The sequence below is a fragment of the Salvelinus namaycush genome, chromosome 3, assembly GCF_016432855.1.
Source record: "Salvelinus namaycush isolate Seneca chromosome 3, SaNama_1.0, whole genome shotgun sequence".
NCBI lineage: Eukaryota > Metazoa > Chordata > Actinopteri > Salmoniformes > Salmonidae > Salvelinus > Salvelinus namaycush.
In genome coordinates, this window is record NC_052309.1 from 33,861,749 (window position 1) to 33,880,335 (window position 18,587).

At 44.4% G+C, this 18,587-nt stretch overlaps 1 protein-coding gene across 2 annotated transcripts in view; it reads right to left on the reverse strand.

The window, feature by feature from the left end:
- Nucleotides 1-3: 3 nt before the first annotated feature.
- LOC120030532 (drebrin-like) overlaps nt 4-18,587 on the reverse strand; it is a 93,647-nt gene continuing 75,063 nt past the window's right edge. For both annotated transcript variants that reach the window (XM_038975950.1, XM_038975943.1), the window contains exons 5-14: nt 16,530-16,679; nt 13,581-13,658; nt 12,704-12,855; nt 12,558-12,615; nt 11,596-11,652; nt 11,107-11,221; nt 6,922-7,035; nt 3,303-3,751; nt 2,695-2,785; nt 4-2,467 (exon numbers count right to left, since the gene is read on the reverse strand). In XM_038975950.1, coding sequence (XP_038831878.1) covers nt 2,415-2,467; nt 2,695-2,785; nt 3,303-3,751; nt 6,922-7,035; nt 11,107-11,221; nt 11,596-11,652; nt 12,558-12,615; nt 12,704-12,855; nt 13,581-13,658; nt 16,530-16,679 — 1,317 coding nt within the window. In that variant the 3' untranslated portion in view covers nt 4-2,414. The remainder of the gene's footprint in view (nt 2,468-2,694; nt 2,786-3,302; nt 3,752-6,921; nt 7,036-11,106; nt 11,222-11,595; nt 11,653-12,557; nt 12,616-12,703; nt 12,856-13,580; nt 13,659-16,529; nt 16,680-18,587) is intronic.

Genomic DNA, 18,587 nt, shown 5'->3' on the forward strand with positions numbered 1-18,587 from the left:
TCGTTTGGAGGTTTTTAAGTCTTTTATTAACATACATCAGCACTTAGCATGTCACAAAAGATCTTGCGCTTATTTAAAAAACAGAGTGTGAGAAGCGGACGCAAAAGAGGGAAGAGAATCTTTTTATTTCTATCTTTTAAATAAAAAGAGATCAGTTAAGACAAGGAACAGCTAAGCCTTGCTTTGGGGCGAGTATTAGGGGTAGTAGTAGTAGAGTAGTAGTCTCCTAGTAGTGCAATAGGGAGAGAATAATAATCACTAACCAGGAGGTTATCAGAGTGAAGAAGTAAACATTGAAATTATGTGGAAACGGTGTCAGTTACTGCTAAAGATGCAGGTTGGTCGGCTCTTACCAAGCATTAGGTGATTCTCATATACAGAAAAGGCTGCGAGGGATATGGTATCCCACCACAACTCACATTTCAAATCTCTCTTCAAAGAAACTTCATTTAAAAATCTCACTCAATCCCACAACAAGCCTCAATTCAAAGTGTCATAATCATAAGGGCCACAATAACAAACAAAAAAAAGTGTTAGTCGATCATTAGTTGTATATTACTAAATATCAAACGCTATTTACAGAACAAAAAAACGACATTGTTTTTTTTCTTTCTTATTGCTTGCTGGTTCCCACTCAGAACTCTGTGGTAAGAACAGAGAGATAGAACAATATAGAACTGTTCTATCTCTATGAATAAAAATGACAGGATTTATTTAGAATCAGATCAGAGGTGTGGAATCTCAGAAATGACACTACCCTTGAACAGTAACAATAAGAAACAACCTCTAGATCATATGAAGGAAGACTGAGACAGACAGTCTGCAAGCCGTGGGGGGGGGGGGGGGGGGGGGGGTTTCACGTCAATAACCATCTGTTCTAAACATTGGAGCATTAATAACATTAATAAAAGAGGATAATGAGTCTTGATGATCAAAATAATTTCTAAGGCCTACTGGCGAAGCTAGTCTACTGTACTGTTTCTCATTTAGACTGTAGGGGTCAAATCAGAACTGAGATGACTGGGTGAAAGTCAAGCAGGGAATGAGACCTGTACAAAAACAACATAGTCCCAACGGTAGAATTACAATAGTGCCTCTGAGGCCATCAAGGGGGCGTGCATGTGAACTACATCATTTTAAAAGAAGGACGAGGGAGATTTAAACAGATGGAATGCAAAAGAGTGAATTTGTGTCTACTGAAAATAAGGGCATCGTGTTATAAAGCAGAGACTACAGTGGCAGCTCTCCAACAACCTTAGTACAAGACACACTGTTCCGTTCATAGTGCCACAACGTGTGACGAATGTCCTCGTTCCCATCTGAGTACTCTAGATATAGTTATTGCCTAGTTTTCACTGGAGACGTAACAAAACGAGACTACAGCTATGGCCATGATTCAAAGATCCTGAATATTCATTTCTAGTACACTTTTAATAGTTAGTAAAAAACATACACATTTTCCTCTAGTCTGATTTTCTGCTGGGATAGCAGTAATACTTTCCCAGCAGAAAAACAGACTAGGGGAAAATGTGTGTATGCCAACCATCACAACAATAAGAAACTACGATAGATATTCCTTTTCAAAGTGACTTGCACACATATATATATATATATATATATATATATTTTAGGGTTTTACTATGATATAGTACAATAGTACTGCTATCCCAGCCTGTACTATGATGTCCGCCATGCCTTTGTCTGGTTCCCCGCTCCTCCTCTATCTGCCTACAGTGGATTACGAGTAAGACCCCATGGCCAAACTGACACATTGAAATATTCAGGATTACACTTGGCACCATTTTCTCTCTGATCCCCCTCACCCTTCCCCCAGGCACCGTGCCCACTTTTATCCCCAACCAGCTACCCAGAATGGGAGGGTTGAGGTTAGGTCCCCTAGGCCTCAGGGGAGAGGGCCAAAGCTAGGGCCAGAGCAGGGCAACTCTTGGCACTAGGGAGGGTGGAAGGTGGGGCACAGGGTTGGGGGAGAGAGGAGGAGGGGGCTGTGGTAGGAATAATTGTGATTGGTCACAAAAGGGTTTGCTCTACCTTTTAATAGGCTACCTGTCTGGTACAGGGGTCATATCTGCTGTAAAAGACACAGACGTGAGCTACTGAGCTGTGTGTATAAGTACGCAAGAAAGTAGTTCTCACTCCCTGCTATTTACTCTGCATAGCAAATAAGGAGAAATCTAAGAAATAAATAAAAAAACAAGAGCTCATCAACCAATTAGCATCTCTAACAATAACTCGACAACCTTTTCGGCGGCTAACATTTTTTTGCTTTATTCTAGAACATTATACAGATTTTTTTTTAATGCAAGACTTATTATTACTTTAAAAAAAATCAGTTTGGTCGTTGATGATGCGTTGTTTCTACTTCCCTCCACCGGACTGTACTACTCCGCCATCGTCTAGTCGCTGTCCTCCATTACAGGGTCCGTGTCCCAGCATGTGATGTCAATCTCTGTACACACACAGTGCATAGATAAACATCCACAAATCCACTGGGTCAATCTTTGCACACACACACGCTTTAGTATTTTCATCAAGGGTGTCTTAAAATATGTCACAGAAGGGGGCAGAAACAACCACATACCGTAACCATCATCATACATCAGACTGTCTTCACGAAGAAGTGTGACAGCAGTTCTTAAATAATGTGTTTCTGACTACGCCAAACATGACGCTCACCTGGTGGCTTGTTATAAAACACTGGCGTTGGGGTCATTTTAGCAGAGCAGTCCTCCTCCTCCTGCGATTGGCTGAAGTAACCCTCGCTCGCCTGCACAGGCAGACAGATTAGTTAATAACAGTATTGTCTCAGCATATAGACATTTTCCTCCAGCTATGCCATCACAAGGGTACACAGTTCAAACAAATACTGCATGTACAGTACAGTTTGGGTTATCTTGGGGCAATTTGTATAATCCAGTGCTGTACTGTGTATCTCTGTGTGTGTCAATCTTTGTTCCATATCAGGAACACAGAACAGACTTCCATCCTCTCTCTCCTAGGTAACCAGTATCACTCACTACTGCCGATGTAGAATGCATTTACTGCCACCTTGTGGCCCATAATATTATGACTTCAGAAAAAGGAGAGATGCAATACATGCATACAAAGTAAACAATTCACAACAAGTCATAAACCCCACATGATATGAAATTCAAGCTGAAATACAGGAAAATGTGTTCAATGTTAATTACATTCTGGTTATCAAAGTAGTTTCAAAGTAACTACATGGCATAAGACTAACATAATGTCAAGTTCTGCCAAGTCATGTAATATGTCGTAATGACCTGAGTCCCTTCTTTGAGCAGCGTCTCCCCATTGGTCATCAGCTGAGTGTCATCTGAAGCATGCTGCAGTGCATGCTGGTAGCTCAGGGTCATATCGTGGGTCCCAGCCACGTCCACCAGGCTGGAGGGCTCGTCCTCAGCACCCCCGTGGCCCCCCGGGTAGAATGGTACGTCCCCCATCTCGTCGAAGCTCAGCAGGGGCTGGACTCGCCCTCCAGGAGGCAGGGCCTGAGAGGGGGCGGAGCCTGTGGCAGGACTGCTGTCCCATAGGTCCACCAGGGGGTCTGCGGCGGTGGGTGCGGGAAGGGGCCTGAAACCTGAGAAGGGGTCGTAGTCATCCGAGGTTGAGGACGGGGCTTGGGAGTCTGGGCGGGTCTGGGGGGCCACGCTCTGAATGGGCTTGGTGGGGGTGGACTCCTGGACTGGGCCTGGCTGCTGCTTCGGCTCACCTGGAGGGGAGGGAGAGAGGGAATGTTATCAAAAGTTGTTATCAATAAGCCCTGATAGGAGACAAAGCGAAACAGTCCAACGATCATACATTTTTAAAACAAACTATAGAAAGTTGGTTGCAATTTCAGTTTAATCCACCAGAAAATATTATGGTTAAACTCAAATATACTAATTGATAAAACTTTTTTAAAAACAGTACAATCTTTGTAAATTATATCATAAAGAGGACTGGTGGAGCTGTCACATGCAGCTGACCAAAATATATGGAAACGTCTGCTCTACCCAAAATTACAACCAACTAATTAAAGCATTACCGCAAAAGTGGAAGAGGCAAGTGGAAGGGGGAGAAAGAAAGGAACTTGTCTGTCGGCCCTGCATTAAAGACCAAAATTGTTTCAAGAAAATTGTGATAAATAAAAAAGTATACCAGTTTATTTTAAGTGCCAAAAAAATGACAGCTGTGCCATACAGATTGCAAAATAGTTAGGAAGAGATTGAGTCAAAACTACAAATTTTTCCATTTAAATTATAATACAAAATTCATGCAACCAATAGAACGTTATATACAATGCCTTCGGAAAGTACTCAGACCCCTTGACTTTTTCCACATTTTGTTACGTTACAGCCTTATTCTAAAATTGATTAAAAGTTTTTTTTTTTTTTTTTTTTTTACAAATGTATAAAAAAATAAAAAAAAATATATATACATACATACATACATGTTACAAGTATTCAGACCCTTTATATCAGTACTTTGTTGAAGCACCTTTGGCAGCGATTACAGCATCGAGTCTTCTTGGGTATGACACTACAAGCTTGGCACACCTGTATTTGGGGAGTTTCTCCCATTCTTCTCTGCAGATCCTCTCTCACACTGTCAGGTCGGATGAGGAGCATTGCTGCACAGATATTTTCAGGTCTCTCCAGAGATGTTCGATCAGGTTCAAGCCCGGGCTCTGGCTGGGCCACTCAAGGACATTCAGAGTCTTGTCCCGAAGCCACTCCTGCGTTGTCTTGGCTGTGTGCTTAGGGTCGTTGTCCTGTTAGAAGGTGAACCTTCGCCCCAGTCTGAGGTCCTGAGCAGGTTTTCATCAAGGATCTCTCTGTACTTTGCTCTGTTCATCTTTGCCTCGATCCTGACTAGTCTACCAGTACCTGCTGCTGAGAAACATCCAGACAGCATGATGTTGCCACCACCATGCTTCACCGTAGGAATGGTGTCAGGTTTTCTCCAGACGTGACACTTAGCATTCAGGCCAAAGAGTTCAATCTTGGTTTCATTAGACCAGAGAATCTTGTTTCACATGGTCTGATAGTCTTAAGTTGCCGTTTGGCAATCCAAGGGGCTGTCATGTGCCTTATACTGAGAAGTGGCTTCTGTCTGGCCACTCTACCGTAAAGGCCTGATTTGGGGAGTGCTGCAGAGATATTTGTCCTTCTGGAAGGTTCTCCCATCCCTACAGAGGAACTCTGGAGCTCTGTCAGAGTGACCATTGGGTTCTTGGTCACCTCCCTGACCAAGGCCATTGTCCCCAGATTGCTCAGTTTGGCCGGGCGGCCAGCTCTAGGAAGAGTCTTGGTGGTTCCAAACTTCTTCCTTTTAAGAACTATGGAGGCCACTGTGTTCTTGGGGACATTCAATGCTGCAGAAATGTTTTGGTACCCTTCCCCAGATCTGTGCCTCGACACAATCATGTCTCGGAGCTCTACGGACAATTCCTTCGACCTCATGGCTTGGTTTTTGCTCTGACATGCACGGTCAACTGTGGGACTTTATATAGACAGGTGTGTGCCTTTCCAAATCATGTCCAATCAATTGAATTTACCACAGGTGGACTCCAAGTTGTAGACACATCTCTAGGATTATCAGTGGAAACAGGATGCACCGGAGCTCAATTTCTAATCTCATAGCATAGGGTCTGAATACTTATGTAAATAAGGTCTCTTTTTTTTTGTTTTAATAGATTTGCAAACATTTCTAAAAACCTGTTTTCGCTTTGTCAATATGGGGTAGTGTGTGTAGATTGCTGAGGATTTTTATTTTTTAAATTTAAAATCAATTTTAGAATAAAGCTGTAACTTAACAAAATGTGGAAAAGGTCAAGGGGTCTGAATACTTTCCGAAGGCACTGGAGATGGGGGATACCGCCACCCTGGCTCTGCAGATTTTGCTGTGAAGAGACAGAATCATTAGATAATTTGTTTTGGTACTGTCCCATATGTAGCTTGTTTTTGGTCGCAGGTTCAGGAATGGCTGAAGAATTGAAACATTTACCTGGAGCTAACTGCAAATAGCACTGCTGGGGGATTTGAAAAGTCACACTCAATCAATCGATAATATAATAATACTCTTAGCGAAAAAATTTGCTTTCATTTACAATCTGTAGAAACTATGAGAATAGAAAGGTTCAGAACTTTTGTGAAACATCACAGCGGAAATATATATGGCAAATAAAAATCAAAAGTGGATAATGGTCAGAGACAGATGGGAGGGGTTCAGAGATAGATGGGAGGGGTTCGGAGATAGATGGGAGGGGTTCAGAGATAGATGGGAGGGGTTGAATGGAGCTTAAGGATGGGACTAAAAACAAACAAAAGATAAATATTGTAAAATATACTGGGTCCGTAATATGTACAGCGCATTCATTCGGAAAGCCTTATTTTAAAATGGATGACATAATTCCCGCACTCATCAATCTACACACAATACCCCATAGTCTACAGTATATGTATCAGAGTGCCACTGGGGCCTAGAGACATGAGAAGGGGAAGCCCAGCCATCTGTGAAGGCAAATGAGGCCTGGGCAAACACAGTCCCAGTGTGTGTGTGGGTGTGTGTGTTTTTGTATGGGATAAATAATAGCCAGGCTGTATCACAACCGGCTGTGATTGGGAGTCCCATAGGATGGCGCACAATTGGCCCAGCGTTGTCCGGATTAGGGTTTGGCCGGGGTATGCCGTCAATGTAAATAAGAATTTGTTTTTAACTGACTTGTCTAGTTAAATAAAGGTTCAATAAAAAAAAGTGCCAACAGAGCCAGGGCTCTCAATAGTTTTAAATGCTAACATTAACCATGTACAAAGTAGCCTATAGCAACATAATCAAACAGAAATCAACTATTTAAGTCCTTGTTAGGCCCCAGTATAACACAACTCTGTCCAGTCTTACCCCACTCGTTCCGGCTGTCGTCCTCTGCCTCCTGGATGGGTGTGGTGACTATTTTAGGGATAGGTGTTGGGGACGTCCCCATGCTGTGGTCTGAGCTCCCTTCATCATCACCATCTGGAGGAAGGTCAGATAACACACATTGAGAGGGAAGACCACCAGAACTTCCCATAATCACCACCCAACATCACCATTGTGCAATACCTTCACTCACAATCAAAATGACACATTCAAATCACCAACACAATACAAATACAGCACTACCCCACAATCAAAAGCACAAGCATGTTCAAAAATGTTACCAAACAACCAAATACTAAACACAGTCAAAACGCCACCATAAAATCACATAATGAACACAATGAAATACCACCATTGGTCACAATAAGCACAATCAGGCTAGCCTGAACACTGAATTCAATTTCACACTGGAGATGACAATGGTGTAGTTATTCATTTCAATAGCGACTTGAATGGTGCAACAGCAGCTGTATATCTGCTAAAGCACAAATGCAGCTGGGGATGAGATCATTTGACGCATGGGTGACATCACTGGCGGCGGTGAAGCGTTGGGTCCTTCCCAGCAGGCATTTGTGCATATAGCTGAAGCAACAGTGATATTCCCATGCATGAGCTGCAGCAACAGTTACTCCGTAAGGGCTATATCTTCTCTCCTCTACAATACACGGCCTTCAATCAGTACTGTAGGTAGAAGTTGCCCCTAACCACTGATACAGGTCAGACATCCGATGATTATGATTAGCGCGGAGTTAAAGTAAGCTAATCCTAGATCTGGGTTTAGGGGCATCCTTCAACACCTCGAGCAAAAAGACAGTCAGATCTTCATGGTGATGTTGTCTTGATCTAAACAATGAATTCACCTGAAAGCAGCAATAGTGTGTGGAGGATTACCTTTGTTTTTTGTCTTGACTGATATAACCATGCCCCAGGATACACTGTGGATGTGTGTATTGTCCATCAAATTGACACATTAAGTGATTTGTGGATAAATCGGTTTTTCAGTCAGCTAGTTATTCTCTGCTGTCTGTAATGCACATTGCAAAGAATGACCTGGGAGATTTGACCTGAGGAGGGCGAATCTCGATGACAAAGAATTAATATCCATTCAACAAATAAACCCCAGCACATTATACAGGCTGATACACCAAACACAATTCCCTTCCATTCAATTCAGACCAGGAACTGCGGACACAATAACAGAACGTGCTCGTGATTACTAAGAGCCAAAGCACCAACAAACAAACCATTGATAATGACCAACATCACTGTGACTGGGAGCAACAGGACATAAAGATAACTGACTGGTGATGATATACAGTGACTACAGCATCTTGCTTTGGTGGGGTTCCCACTTCACTACTAATCTAGGGGTCTTTAAATACTAAGAAGAGAGGATAGGATATTGTCCCGTCCTTATCAAAGCTGAACCATTTATAAACACAGTTTCAATTTAAGGGGGGCAATATTTCACATGCAGAGGTGAAAAGTACAGGCTGAATTTCATGGTGGTATAGGAATCCATTTGCAGGAAAACTTTTATGACATATCTAGGGTGTTGGGTCTAGTAGGAACTAGTTGGAACTGGTTGGCCACCCTCACCAGAGCTGCCTTCACAGACAGACCACACAACATTAAGAAAGACAGTACAGTTCCAGTACAATACTCCACATAGGTCAGAGGTAACATCCATAACGGTCACACAGGGCCCACAACACAAGCCCAGAGACCACAGGCAACACAAATGAACGAGCAGCTCGACGGCGACACACACTCACAGGTCATAGTTCAGGAGGTACGCGAGGTATGTGTGTACGGGCAGAGCATCACAGTCCAAGAGTAGCATGAGAGCAGAAACAGGGTAAGGAGAAGGGGGTAAAGGTGGACACGAAGTGAGATCGCCAAAACAAGTAATGAAGCATGGAACCTACTGTTTGCAGGTTTGGATAATTCTCCTCCAGGTGAAAGCCTGCCCAATAGGGTTTACTATGACTAGTCCCCTAACCATACTATCATCCCCACAACCCCTGGATAAAAGATCAGACCTCAGTGGACAACATAAACATTGCGACAGAGGAATAATGGAGTAAACATCATTGGCGTGAAAGGAATGGAAGACTTGAAGCCGTTGACAAGATAGTGTGTTAGTACGTTAGGGTAGTTAGTACTAAGATTCATTTGTGATAGGATATATAAGAGGCAATAGTAGGCAGAACTAAGGGCCATGATCAACACAGCTCTTTGATAGATACAGCCATCATCAAGGGGGCTCCCAAGTGGCGCAGCGGTCTAAGGCACTGATTTTCAGTGCTAGAGGCGTCACTACGTGTTGTTGTATGTATCGAACTGCTTTGCTTTATCTTGGCCAGGTCGCAGTTGTAAATGAGAACTTGTTCTCAACTAGCCTACCTGGTTAAATAAAGGTGAAATAAATAAATACAATTAAAAATACATTTAAGAAAATCAGCAAGACAACTAAAAGCACAGTGCACCAGAGTGGGAGTGCAGAGAGAGAGGCCAAACCAGGAGCGGGCTGACTGACTGAGACACAGCCTGTAATGGGATCTGTCATCACACTGGGAGGACTTTTAGCACAGGGCACCGTGGGTTTTAGCACACTGCACAGCCACTCATCTCCTACAGACAGTCCCAACAATGTCCACTTTACCATGGGTATCTATATCACATGCGCACCAAGGACTCAAAATAGAATAGAGCATGTCAGGCCCAGGTTAGCTAACAGTAGTGCTGAGCTAGCGGGGGTGAGAAAGGATGGGGTAGGAGAGAGGTCGAGTTTGCCACAGCAGCTTTAGGGTGGGGTTCGTGGTGAAGGATTGGGGGTGAGTGTCCTCTACTGTGGTCCTGTGAGGGTGGGTGGGGGGGCTGAGGGGGGGTCTCCATGTCCTCCCTGCTCCTCCTCCTGTACAGTACCTACCGGGTGCAGCGGGCTGCAGCCTCGCATGAGGCGGGGTGCAGAGGGGGGGCGGACTGGGCTCGCTGGGACTGTGCTGCTGCTTCAAGAACGGGCTGTCCAAACGGCCTGGTAACGGGCTGTCCAAACGGCCTGACAAAAGACAGGGCCCAGGGCGACACACACACACACACACACACACACGGAGCGACACACATACAGACGCAGGGAGGACAAGAAAAGACAAGATAGGGAGAGAGTGAGAGAGAGACAGAGGCGAGAGAGAGAGAGACAGGGGAGAGTAGGAGGAAGACAGGAAGGAGAAAGTCAAGATAAAACGAGGTAAGGCCCAAGAGGATCCCCGTGAGAAGTGAAGGATTGTGGGGGAATGGGCATGGTCCCATATAAACCCATTAGTGAGGAGAGAAGAGGAGACACCCAAGAGAGGTTCACGGAGGAAGAACAGAGGGAAACACCAGAGGAATAAAACGTACGGATGGATGAATGGAGAGACAGACGACAAGACAAAGACGCACAGCCATGAATCAAACCAAAGAAGCGAGGTCAAAGAGAGAAAGAAAGAGAGAGTGGTCAGTGTGATGACACACTGTGGACAAAGTAGTGATGTAGTAGAAATGAGAAGCACTGTTTTTTGAAGTTATCTGTCTCCCTGTTCTTCTGCACCAAGCTCATTAATGATGGAGAAAGGAACTGAACATGGATTCAGTTCAGTATCTTCAGATGGAATGCACACAGCGGCTATAGTCCGTTATGAAAATATGCTGTTGCTTGTAGACAAAAACAGATTGTTTCAGGGAGATTCTTTGGTTGCTTGGGTTTGCAGGTGGACAGGAGTCTTCTTCAGAATGGAGACCCTCACTGAGTCAGGCACTTCTTCCAGTTTCCATTCACCTCCACCTGTCTCCTTTGTGCCACTTGTTATCCGCATCTATGTAGTCTGCAAGGGAACACTGCTAGAGAATCTGTCTCTCTTCTTCATCTGTCTTCAACTGGATTACTCCTCATCTTCATCTGAATTCTACTCCAACTGTTCTCCTGGCTTCCAGATCTCTGTGGGATATCCAGCTGTCTGGGTCCAAAGGGCTCTGTCCACTACCAGTGATAACAGACACACTGGGGGGACACAGTACAGCACAGGGACTGAGGCAGGCGACGAGGTGAATGACAAGACGAATGGTGGTTTTGGTGACCCAAAGACATCCTCCCGCCCTCCCTCCCTCCCTCCCTCCCGGTCTTACCGGCCCTGTGGATAGAGACAGGAGAGACGTCCACACCAGTGGTCACAGCCTTCTCTTTCTGCTTAAAGAACTCCCTGGGATTGTCCGCCCGCTGGGCAATCAGGGCTTTCGCCTCCTGTCAACAAACAGACATACAGTACAACATTAGACAACTAGAACACTCACACCACAAGAGCACACACACTCTCACACAGCATTTCTCTTACACACAGAGTCAAGAGACACATATCCTAGTGTAGCCTGAGTTGTCCCACTAACACAGATCCAAAACCCAGGAGTACTACTGTCACAATGACACACATATACAGGCCATGAGTCTAAGATACAATGTGCTTTACTCTCGGTCTCAACTTACTAACACTGGAGAGAAGTGGGACACACAATCTTATATCATGGCAAAGTAAAGCAGGCTATAGTACAACAAATCAGTCATTTCAGTGACACTGTGTTTTGTAGTAGCAGTGTTTGTATGCTGTTTTTTCAACCCACCTCCACTTCAGTCTCCTTCTTCTCTTTCTCCAGATCCTCATAGCTAGGTTCTGCTGTCTGCAGAGAGCGAGAGAGCACGAGAAAAACAGAGATACAAGGAGAAAGAGTATAAAGTTGATATCTTCTACATCTATCCAGCAGGGGGTAGCAGAGCCTACATGTTTAAATCACAGTGATGTCATCCACCACTAGCAGAATTGCAGTATGATTGTCTGGAAACAACAATACAGAAGCATAAAAGATGATGTCGACCATTTCATACAGCCACATTAGTACAGAATTACGTTCTCACTGCATGGCAGCCATCACAGAAACACAGACATATAAGCAGGCGTTCTCAGGGTTCTGAAAACAGAAGTATTGTTTTTGCAGGAAGTGAGTCTTAAAATAACAGTGGCTATAGTGGAATGGGAAGAGGAAGGAGATAAGTGAAAACATTGTGGGACCCAATATTTGGAGAATAAATCTTGTTTCATGTTGTGTCAGGGTTAAAATATTCATGTTGATGCTACTATTGAATTAAAGTTGGATTTTTTTTAAACAGGAAAGGTAATTCTTGATTCTTCTTAATTTTCTCCCCAGACAATATCAATGATTCATGACTAGTCTCAAAATTAGATCAGAAATTAACTCTAAAAGCAGACTGCCTCTTTCAGTGATGTGGAGTAACTAAGGCAAGACCCTCTTTGGCACAGAACAAAGAGTATGCATACAGTACATACTCTGTTACTATACACACACACACACTTTCTTAAAGAGTACAAATACTGGCCATGGCTCTTACTACTGTATGAATTCAGGAAGTAAACGTAAATACATCTATTTTCAATGACCTCTCAATAAACTGTGGATTAAAAGATGTCAAAAGTTTTTTAAAAATAGAATTTTAAATAATAAAAAAAATCACTTCCTGAATTGACAGCCTTCAATTCAAATTGACCCCAGCCCTGACACACACTTACTATGAGGGGCTGGTTCCGTGTCCTCTCTTTGGCCTCCTCTTCCTCTTGCATCTTCTTTCTGCTCCACACACACAAAGTTACCACATGGACCAATCACAAGAGTTTACAGTGATACTTCACATTACCCATAAGACACGGCAGCCCACCTGTGTTCCTCAATTTGCCTCTCCCTTTCGCGGTACCTCTTCTCTCTATCCTCTTGCTCCTTCTTTTCCAGCTCCATTCTCTCCTCCTCAAAGCGTTGCCTCTCCTCCGCAACCTTCTTCCTCTCCTCCTCCTTTCTCAACTCTTCTTCACGCTGGTAAACACAAAGAACCAAGAAATATATTTTATTATTTGTTTAATAATTCAATAACTGTGCTGGAGTCTGGTGTAGCTTCCGACTTCCGGACCACATATGCCCCCTTGGCGACGGGGGTTCGAGCCCCTCTGTACCCCTCTCTACATCGGTCTCCCTATCTGTACTGATATCTGTCCTGTCAAAAAATCAAATATTTAAGAAAAAATTCTTCTAAATACTTCAATAATCCCTTTGAATTAGTAACTACATCATACAACATCAAAGACTGAAATGCAAAACAGAACACTTGGCTTTGGTCCTTCTATTGAGAGGAAGCTAAATCAACAGGCAATTTGTAAGTGGAAATCTACTCAGATAAAGTTGCATTTCAGAGTTGAGTCTAACTTGCAGAGGGCAAAGCCGCCCCCTCACAATGATTCAAATTCAAATAACCTAAAGGACAGACAGCAGTTGATGTCATATCGCATGAGTCTGTCTCATTGGCCAGTGGCAATGCTTCAGGAAGGGGACATGGTTTGACTTTGTTTTGATCCTACTCCTACACACACTCAAATTGAAACCGCTATTCATGCTATCACTACTAGTCTGAGGAAAAGGTAGAGGGAAAAAAGACGAACGAATAACACTGCTGCTGCTCTTGTCTCCAGTCCTTGTTCCAGTCAAACCCCCCTCCCTCTTCTATCCCGCTTTTCCTTCACAGTTGGAATCATGTTCTTTCCTACCTTGGCTTGTTCCCAGAATTCCTCTCTATTGATCTTCTTCATCTCGATTTCTGCGTTGGTCTTGGTGTACACGGTGCCCTGAACATTCGTCCAATAGAGAAAGAGCAGAGGGAAACAGGAAGTGGTCGGTTACAACCATTCGTCAAAGAGCCACGGCACAGTTCTGTGCTATTCCAAATCCTATTCCACCCCACCACCCTGTAACCAACAGGGTCAGACTAGACATAGTGTCATATTTCTGTTCCACACACACCGTATCACTTATTGTACGCCACTACCTGGATATGAATTATATTAGTTATACAACTTTAACTTCTATCTATATCACGTATAAAGGGGGGAGTATCAGGCCGTTTACATTAAGAGCAAAGAAAGCACTAAGTGATTTATGATTCAGATGGAGAGAATAGTACAGCCTGGACTTGAACCCCTAAGGTGAGGGCCTTCAGAAAGTATTTGTACCCTTTGACATATTTCACACTTTATGTTACAGCCTGAAATCAACATTGATTAAATTAAATTGACACACAATACCCCATAATGACAGTGAAAACATGTTTAGAAATGTTTGCAAATTTATTGAACATGAACTGCAGATAAACTCAGAAAAAAAAAGAAACGTCCCTTTTTCAGGACCCCGTCTTTCAAAGATAATTCGTAAAAATCCAAATAACTTCACAGATCTTCATTGTAAAGGGTTTAAACACTGTTCCCCATGCTTGTTCAATGAACCATAAACAATTAATGAACATGCACCTGTGGAATGGTCGTTAAGACACTAACAGCTTACAGACCGTAGGCAATTAAGGTCACAGTTATGAAAACATAGGGCACTAAAGAGGCCTTTCTACAGACTCTGAAAAACACCAAAAGAAATATGCCCAGGGTCCCTGCTCATCTGCGTGAATGTGCTTTAGGCATGCTGCAAGGAGGCATGAGGACTGCAGATGTGGCCAGGGCAATACATTTCTATGTCCGTCTGTGAGACGCCTAAGACAGCGCTACAGGGAGACAGGACGGACAGCTGATCGTCCTCGCAGTGGCAGACCACGTGTAACAACACCTGCACAGGATCGGTACATCCGAACATCACACCTGCGGGACAGGTACAGGATGGCAACAACAACTGCCCGAGTTACACCAGGAACGCTCAATCCCTCCATCAGTGCTCAGACTGTCAGCAATAGGCTGAGAGGCTGGACTGAGGGCTTGTAGGCCTGTTGTAAGGCAGGTCCTCACCAGACATCACCGGCAACAACGTCGCCTATGGGCACAAACCCACCGTCGCTGGACCAGACAGGACTGGTAAAAGGTGCTCTTCACTGACGATGTTATTATTATTCAATGTCAGCTTATTTTTGTACCCATCTACCAATAGGTGCCCTTCTTTACGAAGCATTGGAAAACCTCCCTAGTCTTTGTGGTTGAATCTGTGTTCGAAATTCACTGTTTGACTGATGGACCTTACAGATAATTGTATGTGTGGGGTACAGAGATGAGGTAGTCATTAAAAAATAAGGTTAAACACTATTATTGCACACAGAGTCCATGCAATTTATTATGTGACTTTTTAACCACATTTTTACTCCTGCTTTTTTCCCCAGCTTATTATTTTTTATTAATTTGTAAAAATTTCTAAAAACATAATTCCACTTTGACATTATGGTGTGTTGTGTGTCGGCCAGTGACAAAATAGAAATGTTATCAATTTTAAATTCAGCCTGTAACGTGGAAAAAGTGAATACTTTGAGGGCACTGTGGATGCTCTCCACAAGGTTGTTCAAAAGTCCCAGTGTGACATTAAGCATGTTGAATACTAGAACCGCCTTTCCCATTGTCAAAAACACATGATCTAGTGCATTTTGTTAGTGTCATCTCAACCTTCAAGTTCTAGTTATTTGCCTCAACATGTGGTCATGTTTTGCCAACATTATCAGAATGTAATGCATCTTTAGCGTAGCGGCTAGCCTAACGTACTACTTCAGTTGTGTCCAGATAAACAGAGAGCGAATGAGGAAGGAGCCTGCTAGCTGTCCAGCTGAGTGACTCATTCCTTATTAACCCTCTAACACACAGTAAGGCCTATTGTCTCAGTTCCTAAACATGAACAATGCCTCACTCAGAGGCCCGTTCCATCTCTTTCTCTTGCTTTTCTCTCTCCCTCTGTCGTCTCCCTCTCTGAATCTCACCCTCCCTCTCCCCCACTCTCTCCTCTCCTCTAAAACAGTAACATGGCTGTAGCCTTGTGTCACACATCACACTAATAGAGAGCTCGAGGTCCTCCCGAGTGGGACTGCGGTCTAAAGGAACTCCATCGGCGTTACTACAGATCCAAATTCGATCATGGGCTGTGTCGCAGCCGGCCCCGGCTGGATGACCCATGAGGTGGCGCACAATTGGCCCAGCCACGTCCGGGTTAGGGGAGGGTTTGGCCGGCAGAGAAGTCCTTGTCCCATCGCGCTCTAGCAACTCCTTTGGTGGGCCTGGCACATGCACGCTGACCCGGTCACCAGTTGGACGGTGTTTCCTCCAACACATTGGTGCGAATGGCTTCCGGGTTAAGTGAGCAGTGTGTCAAGAAGCAGTGCGGCTTGGCAGGATCGTGTTTAGGAGGACGCACGGCTCTCGACCTTCGCCTCTCCCGAGTCTGTACAGGAATTGCAGCGATGCGACAAGACTAACTACCAATTGGATATCACGAAATTGGGGAGAAAAAGGGAACACCCGCTCCCCTCTCCTGCCAGACTGTCACCCTTTCCCTTAAACCCATCTCTACTCCTTCAATAACTCTCTCCCTCTGCATCTATCCCTCCACCAACTCTCTCTCCATCCTTCTAATCCACCTCTCTCCTTATAGCTCTCCATTTTATCCTCCATCTCTCCACCTCCTCCATCACCCCACCATCACCCCACCTCCTATCCACCCACCCATCCCACCCCTCTCTGTACCACTCCAAGCTCTCCGTTCTCCTCCTCTCTGGTTCTCAGACGGCTGAGGACGGGGCTGGCCACCGAAGCCGTCCCATTGGTCAGTCTCTGTCCAATGGCGGATGGTTCGATGTCGTCCATGGTGCTGGCATTGACGATGATGTTGACTCCCTGCGGGCAAAAAAGCAAAAAACGCCTCTTCAATGGAAGTATACCCTTCCCCTTTAAATTGATTGTGTGAGATGGTATCCCACGGTAACAGGAGCAAGATCCCAGGGGTTATATTAGTGTCAGACTACAGGGCACAGGCCTCCTCTGACAACCTTTGATTGGGGAAACACACACACGCTTTAGAGCCACATGGCTGGAAGGATAAAATTGGTTATGTCATGGAGGGAGGAAGGCTAGAGATGGCCTAAGTGGATGCAAGAGAGAGCGGGAAAGAGAGGTCAAGAGAGAGAGGGAAAGGGAGGTCAAGAGGGGTGAGGGAGAAATGCATATGTGCCCCATGCCAGACTTATGCCAGACTGTTGATCGAAGCTAAAAGACAAGCATCCAACAGTGTTTAATATCATGCACATATACACTGAGTGTGCAAAAGATTAGGAACACATTCCTAACATTAAGTTGCATCCCTTTTGCCCTGAGAACAGCCTCAACTTGTCAGGTCATGGAGTACAAGGTGTCGAAAGTGTTCCACAAGGATGCTGGCCCATGTTGACTGCAATGCTTCCCAACGTTGTGTCAAGTTGGCTGGATGTCCTTTGGGTGGTGGACCATTCTTGATACACACAGGAAACTGTTGAGTGTGAAAAACCCAGCAGCGTTGCAGTTCTTCACAAACTCAAACCAGTGCGCCTGGCACCTACTACCATACCCCGTTCAAAGGCACTTCAATATTTGGCTTGCCCATTCACCCTCTGAATGGCACACATACACAATGTCTCCATTGTCAATTGTCTACACCCCTTCATCTACACTGATTGAAGTGGATTTAACAGGTGACATCAATAAGGGATCATAGCTTTCACCTGGTCAGTCTCTGTCATGGAAAGAGCAGGTGTTCCTAAGGTTTTGTACGCTCAGTCTCAGTCGTGTTCCCAGAAACCAGAGTAATATAGAAGACACACAGATCAAATTGGCTGTTGTGTGTGGGAGTGAGAATGATGCTGTGGGGATCCTGTTGTGTGTGCATAAGGATGATATCTGAGACAGGATAAACCATACACACGTCTGCCTGTGTGTGTATGTAAATGTGTGTATGTGCGAGCCTGTCTGCATGTGTGTACCTGACAAGTGTTCGTGTCTCCCAGCTAACTGGGAGCCTTTTCAACCAACTAATCCCACATTAAATCGAAGGCCAGTGTGAGCAAGCAGATGGCCACAGAAAAGAGCTGTTAAGGCGAAGGTGACAGACACTTCACATCAATTGACTGAGGCTGGCTAGCAGGATTCCTTCAGCTCCAAGGCCTTCACACAGTCAGGAGAAAGACTCTGCTCTTTATCTCCATCGCTCTTTCACATATATATATTTTTAAATCTTTATGTAACTAGACAAGTCAGTTAAGAACAAATTCTTATTTACAATGACGGCCTACCGGGGCACAGTGGGTTAACTGCCTTGTTCAGGGGCAGAATGACAGGTTTTTACCTTGTCAGCACGGGATTCGATCCAGCAACCTTTCGGTTACTGGCCCAACGCTCTAACCACTAGGCTACCTGCCGCCCCAATTATTCAGGAGACACCACGGATAAATAGGCAGAAAGAATTGTAATTTATCTGTCTCCTAGCGCCGGTAGGCCGTTCACAATAACATTAGTGCTGTGTTAGTCATCCATACATATACACACACACAACCTCTACTGATCCTGTGGGCGGACCAGTGGAATCACTCCTATACCCAGAATCACTGAGCTGAATCTCAACAGGAAGCTAAAATGGCCCTAGGCCTCTGCTCTGGCCGGGCTGGTAGATGACAGTACAGAGTCTTTCTCTCCATATTTTAGATCCAAGTCATTAAAAGAGCATCACTGAAGGACCCTGGAGGAGAATATAGGCCCATATTCATAATGACGAGG